The sequence below is a fragment of the Haemaphysalis longicornis genome, unplaced genomic scaffold (genome assembly GCF_048455015.1).
Source record: "Haemaphysalis longicornis isolate Haplotype H1 unplaced genomic scaffold, Haemaphysalis longicornis Haplotype H1 scaffold_3, whole genome shotgun sequence".
In the NCBI taxonomy this organism is placed as follows: Eukaryota; Metazoa; Arthropoda; class Arachnida; order Ixodida; family Ixodidae; genus Haemaphysalis; species Haemaphysalis longicornis.
The window spans coordinates 223,670,753-223,686,348 of NW_027526335.1; the positions used below are offsets into that span (position 1 = coordinate 223,670,753).

Consider the following 15,596-nt stretch of genomic DNA (forward strand, 5'->3'; position numbering starts at 1 on the left):
CCACGACAGTAAAAGTCCGTGTCCTCTTGTGTCCGTGTCCTCTCCTCTTACTGTCTTCGTTTAAGCGCTGTTTCACTCTGTTATGGTGGAAGTACAGTGTGCCTGCCCTGCACGCCTCCCCCTCACAGTGCTGTGATGTGGCTGGAAGGCACAGCCATATCTGCCTGGGAGGTGCCCGGCTCGCACAATGAGTGCACGTGGGCAAAAAAGTGCGCTCAATACGCGGGCCAGTATGCGGCGGCACACAGCTGGGAACGAGGGGCAGAGGCACACCGCCCCTTTCCGGGACCCCTTGGGCTGTGGGTGCCCTGCGGTGCTGGGTGGTGCCGAGGAGGACTCCTCTTCTCCCGGTGCTCTTGCCACGAGAAGCAGCAGGGCCTGCTCAGTCTCGCTGGAAGGCCCTCAGGTTCCAGAAGCGCTCCCCTGCACGGAAGACAGAGGGGGCGTCCCTCAAGGGGCCACAGGAAACAGCCTTCCAAGGATGCCCGGCTTGCCACACCTGCCACAGAGGGCTGTGAGACGGGCCAAAAGTGCCCCGTTCTACTGATCCGCATGGGGAGGCGAAAGGAGCCTGCCACACAGCTCAGGGTGGCAGAGCCACTAAATAACGGCACCCAGGGGAAGAAGAGCCTAAGGCTGCATTTCATGGTGGTGGTAATCACAGCGTGCAACCGTTGTCTGCCCCCTCAAGCTTGTTCATGCAAACTCACGGCGGCATTCTACAAACCAAGGTGTTTGCTTGCATTTTTTCTCTCAAACTGCAGTTTCAGTGTGCGCGAAGCTGAACATAACTTTGTCGTCGCCAGTCACAGGGTTGCGAAAGTCGACGAACCTACGCTGTAGACTACATAACTAGAGCATGTTAGAAGGCATGTTCAACGTTGGACCATCCTCCACTAAGCAAAGATCGCAGGCGAATACGAGTAATCACTTCGCAACAAAAGCGAACCGAATTAACAAGCGAGGGCTAAGCGTCCGAGTCCCTGTCTGTTCAATACAAGCAACTATGGAAGGGTGCTGGCACCAAAGCTACGATTGCCAAAAATGGACGACTAAATTGATGCTCAGCGCCAATAAACTACGACCTTGCCTGCAAATAGTATTACTATATGTGTTTGCAGTGAGACACAAAAACATTTTACTTTTGGTCATTTTCTGTTCATTGTGGCGCAGCTGCCTACACTGGCAAAGAGAAGGCGGAGAAGGCGCATAATGCCAGCAGCCCATGGAAGAAAAAGCTTTTCTTGCCTTCATGCTATGGCCGTACGGCTAAGCCAAACCAACTGCCATAGCCGCTCATAGCCTTGGAGAAACCGAAACCATAAATGCCTTGATAAAACCGAAAGCACGAAGTTCAGTTAGGGTTCTGGGTGCTGGGCATCAAGGCGGTCGTATCTCGCGGCTCAATTCAGGCGCTACGACGCAGGACGGCGATGATAAATGAGTTTGGTGGAACAGGGGCAGCTCGGTGCAGGACGGAGCGGGTAAACAGGTTTGGCGCTCAATGGCGCAGCTGTTCCACCCGTCACAGGTGGAGCGGCTGAAGGAAGCAGGGTTTCCTTGCGACCTTATCTTGGCAGTTGGCGAGAAGCTTCTTGTCGAGTCGCACACCAAGAAGAAGACATGCGAACGGGGCACGTGTTTCCAAACGCTTCGCTCTACAGAGCACCCACGTGACATGTGTGATGTCACTGCGCGCGCTATTCTTCTGAGTGCCTGCTAAAACGAGCACACTGTTCGGGCTCTGTAGCCCTGACGTAGAGTACCGAGTATTGGCGCTTGGCGGCTTGGGTTCGAGTCCTGTCAGGGCTCTCTCAATTTCTATTTCCTTGGCTAATTTTGTTCTGATTCATATTCTTTCTAAACCCAAATCGGCGTGTTTTTCTTTTTTTGTGAGTAATAACGGTGATTTGGTACATTTTAGGTCACTTTAGGTTTGCGGCCAATAATCACCTTTAATTACCGTTCTCCACCAGTGCTCTGTGCAGCGAAGCGTTTGTAAATACGCGAACGGGGCAAGGGTGACAAGATGGCCGTTCTACTTACGTCCACACTGTTTGGCACAAGATCAAGAAAGTTATGAAATGAGGGGGGGGGGGGCGTTCATGTTGTTTTTTTTGGCACCTAACAAGCTACACAAGTTGTGCAAGTGTGTAAACTCTGAAGAAAATAGACATGCGGGGTGCTGGAAAAGACACGAGAAGCACTTTGTTGACTGCCAAGCGTGCATCGTCTACAAAATCCCCTTGTCCTGTGGGCAATCATACATTGGCCAAACGGGCCAATGCATTAATGATCGACTAAGGGAACACGCCAACAGCCTCCGCACTTTTACCGGCAGGAACCTGGCCACCCACTGCAAAGACTGCAAAGGCACGCCTTGAAGCATGCAAACTGATAAGGTGCTACAGGAGTGCGCGCAAAGGGAGATTTTCGAAGCATATGCGATCCTCAAAAAAGGTGAGGATTGCGTCAGTTCACCGTCGGTGTCTCTAGTAAGCACCGAGATTGCGTATCTTGACAGGACTCTTGGGGGTGATTTTTAGTGCCCTTGGACTTCCCCGGCCCTCGCCTTGTTTTGTTTATGAACGAAACGATTGCGCATGCCTAGTGTCAAGTTTCTTGCCCCTCCCGTTCAGTTTTTTGGCTGTGGTTTCAGTTGTTTCTTGGCTGTTTATCTTCCATCCTAAACAGCGCTTAACAAAACAACGACGAGAAAAAAGGGACACAGGACGGCGCCGTCTTGTGTCCCTTCTTCCTCGTCGTTGTTTTGTTAATTAAGTGCTGTTTAGGATGGACGGGTACCAACTAGCCCAGCTGTCGATTCTGTTTATCTTCATTCTGTGCCCTAGGTTATCACACATGCATAGTTTACAGTTTCCTTCATTATCTGTTTTTCACTCAAATAAAAAATAAGTTGCTAGTCTGTGCCCGGGTTGCCTAGTTGCCTCCTCTTGTGTCCTCGTTTTCGTAAGATTGTTAGTAGTTTGGACGACAGAGTTCTGTACCTGCTCTGTTGTAACTAACTAAAAGTGCATGTGAAATATACCACTGAGTTCCTTGCTCAGATCTCCCTAATGCCATCCCGGCGAAACCTGGCAGGTATGCCCGTGGCTGCCCCCCCAGGCAGGAGAAGGAGCAGACGACAACGGAGCAGGGGCTGAGCGATGCAGGATTCCCACATAAAAGCAGCGGACAGGAGGCAGGGACAACCAGGCTTGCTGTGCCGAGGTGGGTGTGGGCCACTTTTAGCCGAGCGTCACTGGAGGCGAGGGTGAGCCCTGGTCCCGCCAGCTGCCTGCTTAGTGCCACCTGTGTCCTGGGCCCCGCAGCCCCCCCTTGCGGCCCCCAGTGGCTCACCGATGGTGCGCACTCTGCGGCCCAGCTGCCGCAGCCCTCGGCCCGACTGCTCCAGGTCCAGCAGGTACTCGGCTGCCCGCCGCTCGAACAGCCCTGCACGGGGGACAAGGGCACGGCTCTGCATGCACGCCACGTCTCGGCTGGCACAGGATCGCCGCTCAACAACGCTGGCCAGGCATTGGAACGCCTCGCCAAATGTGTTCGCCATTCGACTCAGTGCGCAGCGCAGCTTTACCATTCCGAGTACTCCAAATTTACAAACACCACCGCAGTCCCAGCTGGCTCTGCCGCACGACTCGCCAACTACCAAGCTTCACCACACCGCCGCGGGTCCCCGTGGGTTGGCTTTCTCGCACGGCACCGAAGACGCGCAAAAGAGCCTAGCGCGTGCACACCTGCCAGCAAGTGCAAACGCATGCAAATGCGTGTTTTAGAAGCTCTGTCATATACAGTAGACTCACCATGATCGAAACTCGGGTAAATCAAAGTTTTGGTAAATTCAAACAAATTTTAAAATTTTGGTTGACCCGCTACGTTTTCAATCCATTCTAAAGCTGCTTAATTCAAACTGCTTCACGACGTAAATTTGGTTAATTCCTACTTTTGCTTGTCCTCGTCGGAAAATATTTGCTGAATTCGCTGCTTCTGGCTTCGCATTTGCACCCTTGTATCACTAACCGTCACAAATGAAGCTGATTCCCTGCAAGTCAAAGGAATACACTGGCTCCTCTTGCTAGCACCACAAACTCTTTTTTGTACTCTCATGCAAAGACAAACCAGTCATCAATTCGTTGTTGTTTTCCAAGTGTGAATAGCACTTCCGTACTGCGTGTAAGTGTCGTATTGGTAAATATGTGAATGTTTCATTACAAAACAAGCTGAAGTCGTATTTATGAGAACTTCCGATAATTCAAACAAAATCCTGGGGTCCCTCTGTGTCTGCATTATCGCAAGTCTACTGTATACTGAAGCAAAAGGCATTTGTATTGCAGAGCGTTTGATCATGTCACAGTAAGTTTTTACTACTGGATTCGCTGCAGTGCCTAGTGTGACATTACCGGCCATCTTTTCAACAGCGCCAGAACAGGACAAAACAAGTGGAGACCAGACGAACTCTGGCCCACAGCTGGTCCAGTGGCGTGCAAAAAACCCTGCTGCTGCACAGCCCATAACAATCAGCAGCCACCTTGTGCTGTCCTCCAGTGCAGGTCCTGGCGAGCATCTGCCACAGAACGTCCTGTGCGCACTGACAGCAGCCCCTTTCGCAAGACCATGGGGAGAAGGAAGGTTCCTCCCTCTTCCAACCCAAATCACAAAGCACCTTTTCTGTTCACCCAAGCTGCTTTCACCTGCACTGCAAATAGGGTACAAAGCTTTGGTGTTTTTTTTTTTCTTTGCCATGTTTCTCGTACATAGCTAAAGGAGATAATGGGACAATTTTCACTCATGGGAATTCTCGTCAAATGCCAAGCACAAGTTGAGGAAAGGATAAGAACAGGAAAGAGGCCTCAACTGAGCTTTATTTTTTTCCGAACGCAAATATATGGCAACAAAAAGCACCCCTCGGCACTACTGTATTTACTCGAATTTGGGCCAGCCTCGATTCCAGGCTCACTCCCAAAATTCGGAAGGCCCGGAAATTGAAAAAAATTGAAGGAAGCAACGCATAAGACATGGAGGTAGCGAAGCTGAATGCAACCTTCCCGAGCGTCACGACTGCGGCCCACCTGCTGCTTCTTGGCATGCAGCAACAACCTATACTTTATCATTGTTCCTATAACTGTGAGCTTCTTTCATTTGTTTGAGAAGTGATAATTATTGGACATTACCTTGCAGACGTGTACACTATCTCGTTCCGAGCAAGTGTTGCCATGATAACGGCAAGTGCTGGAGTTTTACCCGCCACGGTGGCTCAGTGGCTAAGGCGTTGCGCTGCTGAGCACGAGGTCGCGGGTTCGATTCCCGGCCGCGGCGGCCGCTTTTCTGATGGAGGTGAAAAGCAAAAACACCCGTGTGTACGAGAGTTCGGCGCATGTTAAAGATCCCCAGGTGGTCAAAATTAATCCGGAGCCCTCCACTACGGCGCACCTCATCGCCCGCATTGCGTCGGCGCATTAAAGCCTACAATCAACCAATCAAGTGCTGGAGTTTTTTTTTTGCCAATCTTGGCCAAACTCCCCAAGTGGGTATGCTTGGCTTGACAAAAGTGCGCCGGGGCCGATGTGCGGTTGCCGAAAGACACGCACACATGAGCACTAGGCATTTTCTTGGTTTTGTTACAATTAAGATTTGCTAAATAGTTTCACTGTTAAAAATATTCCCTCGAATGTAAGCCAAATGAGAAAGGCATTTGACTGGGCATTTGAACATGCTCTTTACTACACTTGCAGTGCTTGTCACAGCATGTTCATTGCTCACTTGTCATCGTGGTTCACATTGCTGTCCTCTTCCCACAGCACACTGTCGTCACTTCCATGCAGCGAGTTTGAAATGCTGCCCACACAATTAGCTTGGACGGAATTTCGTTCCACGATTTAGTTCGCCACTTGGCTGCTGCGAAGCGCGCTTGAGGAGCCAGTCAGTGCGACTTGGTAGTCTTGCAACATCAGCCCGTCGCTGTGATGCTTCCACAGCCTGTCCTTCACTCTTTCATGACTGTGCCTATTTAAAATCGTTCAATTTAAACGATACCTTGGGAGCCCCTTTTCATAGCATTCCAGGCATTGGTGGAACAAGTAAAGCTATTTGGAGTTAGCTCAGAAAATGCCCTTTCAAAATCAGTTTGATTTTCATTTTTGCAACAAAAACGTGATTTCTGACACGCATTTGCATCACCTTAGTGTGTAAAAGGGGCGTGGTCATCGCGCATCACTGCTACCAATGAAGAATGTGTGCCACTCATAATCAGGTACTCTGCTTCAGCATTTGGTTTTTGTTATCAGGGCACCAATGTTGAATCGACAAGCGATTTTCAATCGTCAGGTTTTCACTGTGACAGTAATAATCCCTGAAATCTGAAAATGTCAAGCAGTGCCTGTATTCAAAGCTACGTTATGATTTTAGGCAGTTTTATTGCCTTTGCACACATTGTTCTAAGGACCATTTGCGAACAGTTAACAACAGTTTCGGTTTCATTTCTGCATTGTGAAATTCATATTTGGCACTACTACGCAGTTACCCAACTTCAAGCCTACCAGCCATGGCGCCTTGAGCGTCAACAACTGATCCTCAAAAAAAGCACACCGCTCCTGATTTAACCCCACCCTAACCAGATTTCTGCAATAAGAACTTCCGATGCAAGTCAGAAGATAACATCCAGTCACCAGATATCAGTTCCGACGAGGAGAGCGCTTCAAACCAGCCTTACACACCGCCAGCTGTTCACCTGCCAGTTTTGTTTCCATACGAGGGTATCTCCGGGGGTCTAGTGTTGCTACTTACTTGAACTGTCTATTCGGACAGAGTCTCCAATACGTTTTGTACTGTTTCATTTCAAAAGTGTTTAGTTGCGCTGCAATGCAGGAGGCTACTCGGCCAAAGTTTGCAGAGCACGATTCTAGCACATCGCACCTTATTCCTGCAAGCAAAGCTATAATAGCTAGTCAGAAGGCGATAATAAAGCGCAACTTTATGTTTGAGAGATAACTGACACTGAACGTCATCAAGCATCAACCACGGAGTTCCGTTTTCAACTTCATGCATGTTTTTTACACATCGCGTGCTTGTCCCAAATACTGTGCTGGCCATAAATGCAAAGCCAGTCATTGACAAGATGTTTTTAACGTGACATGGGGACAGACTGGTGCATCTGATAATGTCAATCCGCCAGATTTCTTCCAGGGAACCACCTGAAATTGCCCATTTTGAAATGGAGGCTGGGCTTCACCACATGGCACGAACACCACACAAACTAACATTTCTTTTATATCTGGCAAACTGATTCGTGCAAGTCGGCCTTTTTTCTAGGGCGTGTTTTTGAAATGTTTCCCTACAAAATGTATATTATCCTCCTCAGTTCCAAGAATGCACAAATACAAAAATCTTTTGTAACACATTCATTCGGTTCATTATCCATAGAAATAAACGCAAAAAAATTACAATAGCAAAAAAGCAAACGAAAGTTATAGAATTTGATGGTACCCATTTGGGTACTCTGGGTCTCAGTGCATGTGGAATGCAAGGACAAATACTTTCAAAAATGCTACAGTGCTTCAAAAATGCTACAAAAATGCTACAACACACTTTTACTCCGTTCATTATCCATAGAATTAAATGCAAAAAAAAAATTACAATAGCAAAAAAGCAAACAAAAGTAATGAAATTTGGTGGTACCCATTTGGGTACTCTGGGTTTTTCTTACCCTGTGGACGCATTCGAGCGCGCGCCCGTTGAAAGCCAATTTTGCCGCCTGGCTTTTCAGAAATGCCTGAACACATCGCGCCACCTGGGGGGGCTTAGTGAAAGCTAGACATGCTTTTTGCGGGGAAACAACTTTGGACGCGCTAATTTTGAATGGGGGCAAGCTTTTGCCTTTATTGTTATGGTACCCATTTGGGTACCCCGGGACTGAGAAGGTTAAAATTTTTTTCTACTACTGGTGGTTTGTTATACACAACTCCTTTTTTATTATTGTCTTCGACAACTTGACAAAAATTTTGATTTTGATATTTTTTTTCGCAACTATGATGTATGAAAACATTTGAAAAACTGGTGTTATTGGAAAGGCCGTTAAATATTCTGCATTTTGTGTTCCTGTAATTAGTGCCTAACCAATTTTTTTTGGCAGAAAAGAAATCTTTTCTCGGACCCCTAAAAATCAGTCAATTTTCCCACAGTCGCAAAAGATTCAAATGGCTTGTTGATGGACCTATCGAGCGGTTGTAGCTGGCCCGTCATACCGCCGGGTATTACCACAATGTCCGTACCGCTTTCTGAAAGCACAAACTTCCCGGCATCTCTCGCGCAGCCACGGTGGGAGTCAAGAACCAGGAGTGACTTCAAAAAATCACCTCCAAAAATAAATAAATAAATAAAAAACGTCTTGTTGATGATTCCAACTTTCTAATTGCGACACACTGCGCCCAGTGCTTCCACACACTCGGCCGTGGCCACAGCACTGTTGGGGATGGCAATACAAATGGAAATATTGTGGCGTACCACAAATATTGATTGTGGGGGTTTAACGCGCCGACGCAACGCAGGCGATGAGGCGCGCCGTAGTGGAGGGCTCTGGATTAATTTTGACCACCTGGGGATTTTTAACTTGCGCCGAAATCTCGCACACACGGGCGTTTTTGCTTTTCGCCGTACCACAAATATGCGGCTGTTGACGTCTGAAGGTGAGCAGATGGGTGAGCCTTTCTGGCTGTTCCAAAGGAGCTCAGGCGTTGGGTTCCAGTAGAGTGCCAGTCAGTGAGGCGTTGCATGTGCGCTTGTGTGGAGCTACTTTTACTTCATAAGCTTGATACAGTCCACAAACTAACAAACTAAAGGCACATTCTTTCAGGCACGACTCGTGCCGTGCCGTTCAGTTTCAACAAAACAAACGAACTGTGACGACTTTCCAGCAGCTGGCTGACTCACTCTGTCAGAAGGTCGGCGAGCCGTGCAGTAGCGCAGTCAAGCTAAGCCTGCTCGAAACGTCATACGGACAGCACTTTGGGATTAATTTATATGCCAAATAAAGCCACATAAATGCACTGAAGGTGGTCAATACATGGCCGAGGGACTCCAGAGTACAATTTGCACACGTAATCCCACACTGTTTACAAATCACCTCAGTGTCCCTTTAAACAGCTGAGCCCTGGCCTGGCGTTGCCAAATGGTTTTCGCCCCATCATCGGCGACAGCACCACTCATGCACCCATTCTCATGAGTTTGCATGACGACGTTTTTAGGAAAAACTTCTTCAGCTGGAAGTGTCTCCCGCTTAAAAATAACTGTGCTACAACATCACGGTGGTGTGCTACTTTTCGTAGCCTGCAGTTTTCATTTTCACTTGTTTTGCACCCTTCCCATTCACTGTGTCGAAATACACTGCTTTCTGATCAGCGTTACTGATCTGGCCCAGTCTGTACTCCTTTGCGAGCTCCTCCATAATCACACAACGCTGGAATGCGACTAGCCTCTCCTCAAAGTCAGGGGGCGGCTTTTGGCACACACACGTCCACCGTCGCAGGCTGAACCCGATCTGCTTCCTAAAATGAGTGACCCAGCCCCTCCTGGCCTTGCAAATGTTTGCGATCTCCCTCTCCACCATCACGGACATTCTACTTCCCCTTTGCTTCCGCATAAAGTCAGCAACATCCTTCTCCACCTTGTGGTGTTTCTTGGGTGCTGTGAAAGCCATTCGCTTAGCAGCGCAATTGCTTCCTCCACGGGCGCATGTTCTTCTCGTGCCCACCAAAGTGGCTCTGTGCTTGGAGTTCTCTCCAGCCCCAAAAGAACCCCCTGCTTAGAAGCCACCGCTTGGTGGGTGCCACTCTGCACGAACTTCTCCTCTCAAGGTCAGCGATCACAGAACATTGCGTTCACAACATTGGAACAAGCAAGATAAAGCTTGCAAGCTGCAAGCTTGTGGACGCGAGATGGCACGCAGTGTTTATTGGTGACAGAAAAGCCGCATCCTCGAATCCACAAACGACGTTTTAAAAAATGTACTGCCCTAGATTCGAATAAATACAATTAGGCGTGGCATTGACAGTTGTTTTACGGGGGGGGGAAGGAATACTAATACAATGGCGACTTTGCGCGTGCATCTGCAATGTTACCGAAGTTTTTGACCTTGATATGTGAAAAACTCAACCCTTTTTCTTTCCCCAAACTTTGTTGAGGCAACACGGTCCCTAGCACGTTGTTCATTGCCTTTGTGCATCACGTGCTACAGTCGAACACAAACATATCCAACTCCAAGGGGATCGCGAAATAGTTCCGATATATTGACAATTCGATATATAAAATATGCCCATCTGAAGTTTCTCTGAAAACTCCGCACATCACTGAGAGCGTTTCAAGGTCGCGACAAGAGGTAGCTCACTGTACAGAAAATTCGAACCACAGCACAATGACTGCCGCACTTTATTTAAAATAAAAAAAGTCTGTGAGAATCACTTGCTTCTTCTTCTGCATCCCAAAGTTCTCCTTTTTTTTTTTTTTTCAAGCTGACTAACGCCGTCCCAGCGAGAGAATCCGGCGTTGCACACTGGGCCACAACAGTGGCGAATGCGAACTCTGACGCAACCTCGGCTGCAGTAGGAGATTTGGAACGCTGTCAGGGCCGCTTCTTCGGCATCGGTGATGTCTGCCCCACGTCGCCCATAGTTGTCAGCACTCGTGTGCCATTGTATCCTTTGGAATGGGAATGCTGACAGTTCCCTAAATGCACCCTCGAGGCACTCAGCACTGTCGTCTTCGGTATCCCAACACCTCCCATCTGGAGGCAAAGCCCTGTTTGCACGTGACACGCACTGGAACGCCCGGGCCGGGGCCTCCGCGGCTACAATGCCTTCACCTTGACGTCAGGCTTGATGCGCAGAATCGCGCTAAAAAATGCTGCGAGAATTTCGAATACAGTTGAACCCCACAATAACCGAACTGTTGGGGGGGGGGCAAAAATTCGCTTTTGCGGGAATTTCATTGCCGCAAGAATGAAACACGAACGACGGGAAAATCGGCCACAAGTGGAACATTTATTTCCGAAAGTCAATTATGTTATTTTGCGAGAATTACCTCGCAGCAACTTCACAGCTCAGCTCTCACACTACAAGTAATTCACTGACAGTCGTCATCATGTCAACGACGGGATCGTGTCAAATGCACCCAAAACATCCCGCGGGTTCGCCTTCCCTGCACGTTTTTCTCCTTGGCCCTCGGCACCGGGCATGTCCGAGCATGCAAGCCAAGTGCAGCTTCTTCTGTTGAACAGTGGCACCTCGTTGTTCCAACGCCGTTCACAGCACCGCTTTGTTGACGTTCAGAAAGGCCACAGCCGTCGCCGTTTTGTTTTGCGCACATGCGCCTCCTTGCTTTTCAAAATAGCAGAGCGAGCAGCAGGCGGCGTGGAGCAAGTTTCCAAACTCGTCGGCGCATCCTCCCTTTCTCCACTTGGGCCACCGACTTGTGAAATGATGGTTGCCTTATATTTGGGGTAGTTCGTTTTCGGGTAAAACACGGTTCTTGCACCCCCAACATGTTCCAGGAGAATCGGGTCCAACCCAGTTTCTTCCCTGACTGGACCTTTCCACATTGCACAATCGTGCAACGAACGTCTGCCACACCCGACCAGTACTTGCTGGAAGCAAGCTTCACAAACACACCTTTTGAGCTCGCTGCTGAGTGTTGGCATGACTCTGCCACTCGCTACAAGCCCCGGCTGGCAAATGCTGCACTGGCCCAGCAAACCGAAGCTGAGATGTGGAGAAGACTTTACCAGCTGAGATGAGTTCAACGATCGGACTGGTCTCGAATGGAGACCGACATGCCGCGCACGCAGGTGATAGTGTACGCGTAGACAAGGATGTGCAAAAAACTTTTTCTGGACAAAATGCTTCGTTTCTTAATTATCAATGTTCTATATTGTCATGATTAATGGTTCATTCACTTCCAAGCTATTTCTAAACCAACTCCAAATTTCGAAGAGTATTTGACAGGAAACCCTGATTACCAGCTTAAAAACGAGCAGCAATTTTAACGCATTCGAGTTGAGAAGCTCATGATACCTCCTGATAAAATAAACTGAGTGTATTACTCAGTAGATTTGTAAATTTAACCTTAAAAAAAAAAATGAATTTCAGAAGAAAACCTGATTTCTTCCCGGTTACCAGTTTGAAATATATCACCTGGTTTTTAACCCCCCAATATACGCCTCGAGCGCGGCCTGTAGGGGCGCCACTGAAATCCCCCTAGCGGCCCGCTTCGAAAGCAGGCGCGGGAGTCCCCGGCCCGCTCCTCACTGTCGCCGTAGCTTTTGGAGCTCGTTCAAGACAGCGATTTACCGTTTGTCCGCGTTCGAAATACCGAATAACGTGGAGCAGGCACTCTGTTTGGAAGAGTGGTATGTTCACGAGAGTATAAACGTTTATGAGGCGATCTTAGTGAGATCTATATGAGCGCCGGGCGTGTGTCACAGGCCGGCGTCCCAAAGCCAGAATTTGCATGCAGCTGATTGCAATTCCGCTGCCTTGAAATTTCGTGACTGTGTCTTCGTAAGCAGTGTTTCCTCCGATGGTCATCTAGCGGCCATACACACTATGATGTGAATCGACTTTGTGCACTTAGAAAATCTAGCGGAGCACTCATACCTGACAGCACGCAAGTTACGCCTGCCAATATCACATATCAGATATTGATCAGTACCATGAACAAGCCAATGCGGCATAAATTTCACAAACATTGTACCAAAGAAGTACGATGGATAATGCAAAATTACACTCCGGAGTCAGCACACGACGACAAATTTAATGCTGGGTCGTCTTGTCCCGAGGTGAGCGCTCGCAAAGATTCATCTGTTACATTTATCCTCCACGAGAAGCGCGAAGATGGGCTTATAGAGTAATCCGCGTCCGTGACCAAACTCTTCTTCGAAACACCGTCATATGAGTCATGACACAGGGAGACTGCAGAATCTAGCATAAACCGAAATCAGAGACCCTTATCAGATACGACACTCTTCCAACGAGCCCGTGTGTACGAGATTTCGGCGCGCGTTAAGGCTCTAGGTGGTCAAAATTAATCCGGAGCCTCCACTACGGCGTGCCTTATCGTCTCCGTTGCGTCGGCGCGTTAAACCCTGCAATCAATCAATCAACTCTTCCAACGACACCTCGTATCGCTTGTGAACTGCCTACCCTGTATTCTTCAAAAAATGAGTCCGTCGAGTGATCAGCCGTTTTTCAAGGCGAAAAACAAACGAAAAGGGAACACGCAGCTTGTGTGTGTGATTGCTAAAACGTTCATTCGTTGATTTCGCTCCGCATTTGTAAACAACGATAGTTGAGCGTCCTCCTCCTAATCCCCCCCCCCATGTCTAGCGAAATATCAGTGCATTTCGCATCTAGTTGGTCTGGTGAATACTACCTTGCTCAAACAAACGTCTTTAGCATTTCAGAAGCTGCACTCGTTTTTTTTTTATTCCCGTACGACTATTCTATTTATTCCTTTCTGCAGACCATTCATTTTCCCGTGGTTTCATTAACATATACCTTGGTTCTTACTATAAAGCATGAGTGGGCACATATCTGACTTAAGATTTTCTTTTCTGTACTTAACATTTTCGCGTGGCTTATATTCCCATAAAAGGCACAAGTTTTTGTCAGCTATTGGGTTATCACGTCCCCGAAACATATTTTTCTACGACGTACATATTCGAAGCAAAGCCGCATTTGTTGTTTGCGCTGCAACACGAACCAACCTCTTACAGTGCCAATGTCAGGTCTAAACGAGGCGACAATAAATAGAATTCACTTGTGCTGACGTGTTCGAAGGTGACAGCGGTGATATGCTGCTGCCACCGCCGACGCCCGCAAGAGCGGACAAGAAGCGCGCAGAACCGCCTCACCGGGTAGCTCTTGTTGGCGTTAGAGCGCTCTACCAAGACGCAGCTGTTTTTTTAAGTGCCCTAAACGTGCAGTTAGCTTACAGACGTCACCATAACAAGTTGTTTAGAGCGCGGAAAGGCAAAGAGAAGCGAAAGAAAACCAAAACACTGCATGACCACATATCAGCCACGCAGCGCTAATCCCGCAAACGCCGCGGAGAAGCGGCGGCAGGCGGCGCAGCGATCGCGAATCTCGAGGCGTATACAGGAAAGATAAAACCCAAAAACGAACAACCCTACTTGTACTGTAGCGATAAAAACTTTCGCTGCTGGGCTGTGGAGGTGAGAACAAACGTGCCGACTGCCGCCTACACAACAAACGTTCACGTGCCGTTCAGTGGTAGCGGGCTAGCGTAGCCCGAGCCAAAGCCGCACCATCAGTTACCATGTGTCGCCCCTAGGTGGTGTCGCTGCGAGGCTGCCTCCACCTGCTGCACGGTAAACAAATATGGCGGCTGCCTGGCGAAAGATTACGCACTTTGAGTACGAAAAAATGCGCATGAGCACTTTTGGGACAGTGTTCGCCTCAAATGTGTAGGTAAACTGCCGACTGCTTTCCAGAAACATTTCGTTGCCGATACGAAATGCATGGGCATTTATGAACATTCGCTGAGGATGCAAAAACCGAATTGCTGTGGGAATTTCGTAGTTGTGGGATTTCGTTATCACAGTGATGTGATTGGGTCAAATCATTTTGGAGCAGCAAAATCGGCTTTTGGAGCAGCCAGAATGACCATTAAGATTTGAGAAATATTGCCAGAAGGGAGGCAAAACAACCGAGAGGAGCCCCAAAAGCAGCATCCTGGGCACACAGAAATGTTTAAACAAGTAAAATGCCTTTGGTGCGTACGAGTTTCTGCCACACAGATGTCTTTTAGCAGTGACTATGAAATGCCTCGAGACAAGCACCGAAAGAGTTCGTGCGAGTGTGTACACGCATTCACTGCATGAGCCAACAGATCATGAAACAACTTGAAGTTGTATTTAAAGGAGCCATGAAGACAAAATACAAGTTTATTTAATTCTAAAGATTTTCTGTTTTATAGTGCCCCCAGCGCTTGTCCGGATGCCAACGATGCTTTATTCACTGAGAAATAATTCAATTTAAGTCAAAATTTTGATTTTCCCGCTAAATCGTGCGTTTGCGTTCTGCAATGACATCACAGGAACCGACCGCTATGCAGCCAATTGCGGCACGGCCGGACGCAACTCTCCTCCTCCCGCGCAAAGCCTCGTTTACCATTAGGCAACCTAGATGGCGCCACCATACTGTGGCTAGCCGTTTTCTGCCTTTGGTTTGTTTTTGTTCAGGTAGAAAATACTCGCTTCGTGAAACACTGCGCTCGCTCAACAGATTAGGTCACGTAAGACACCCTTGCTTGTGTCAATCGGGCAGTGTAGCCTGAGACAAACCGAAAGACTCGCAGTCCCGTACAGCTAAACCAAGCATAGTACGCGCAGTACCAACCGCAGTACGCATCGGTACTTCTATGTTTACGTGCGATTTCAAAAATTCCACGGTTTGTCCCACGATTCTTACTGCTTTAAAAAGAATGTGCCCTAAATTTAGGCGCAAATAGCTCGTATGGCAAGCTTGTAAGCTCTGCCTAATTTGCGTTTGCTTTCACCGGCCTCCGCCAAT

At 48.3% G+C, this 15,596-nt stretch overlaps 1 protein-coding gene across 3 annotated transcripts in view; it reads right to left on the reverse strand.

Annotated features, from left to right (window-relative positions):
* Positions 1-236: 236 nt before the first annotated feature.
* Positions 237-15,596, reverse strand: part of LOC144176010 (DENN domain-containing protein 2A-like) — a 94,867-nt gene continuing 79,507 nt past the window's right edge. For all 3 annotated transcript variants that reach the window (XM_077705106.1, XM_077705107.1, XM_077705105.1), the window contains 2 exons: positions 3,361-3,453; positions 237-423 (listed from right to left, as the gene is read on the reverse strand). In XM_077705106.1, coding sequence (XP_077561232.1) covers positions 383-423; positions 3,361-3,453 — 134 coding nt within the window. In that variant the 3' untranslated portion in view covers positions 237-382. The remainder of the gene's footprint in view (positions 424-3,360; positions 3,454-15,596) is intronic.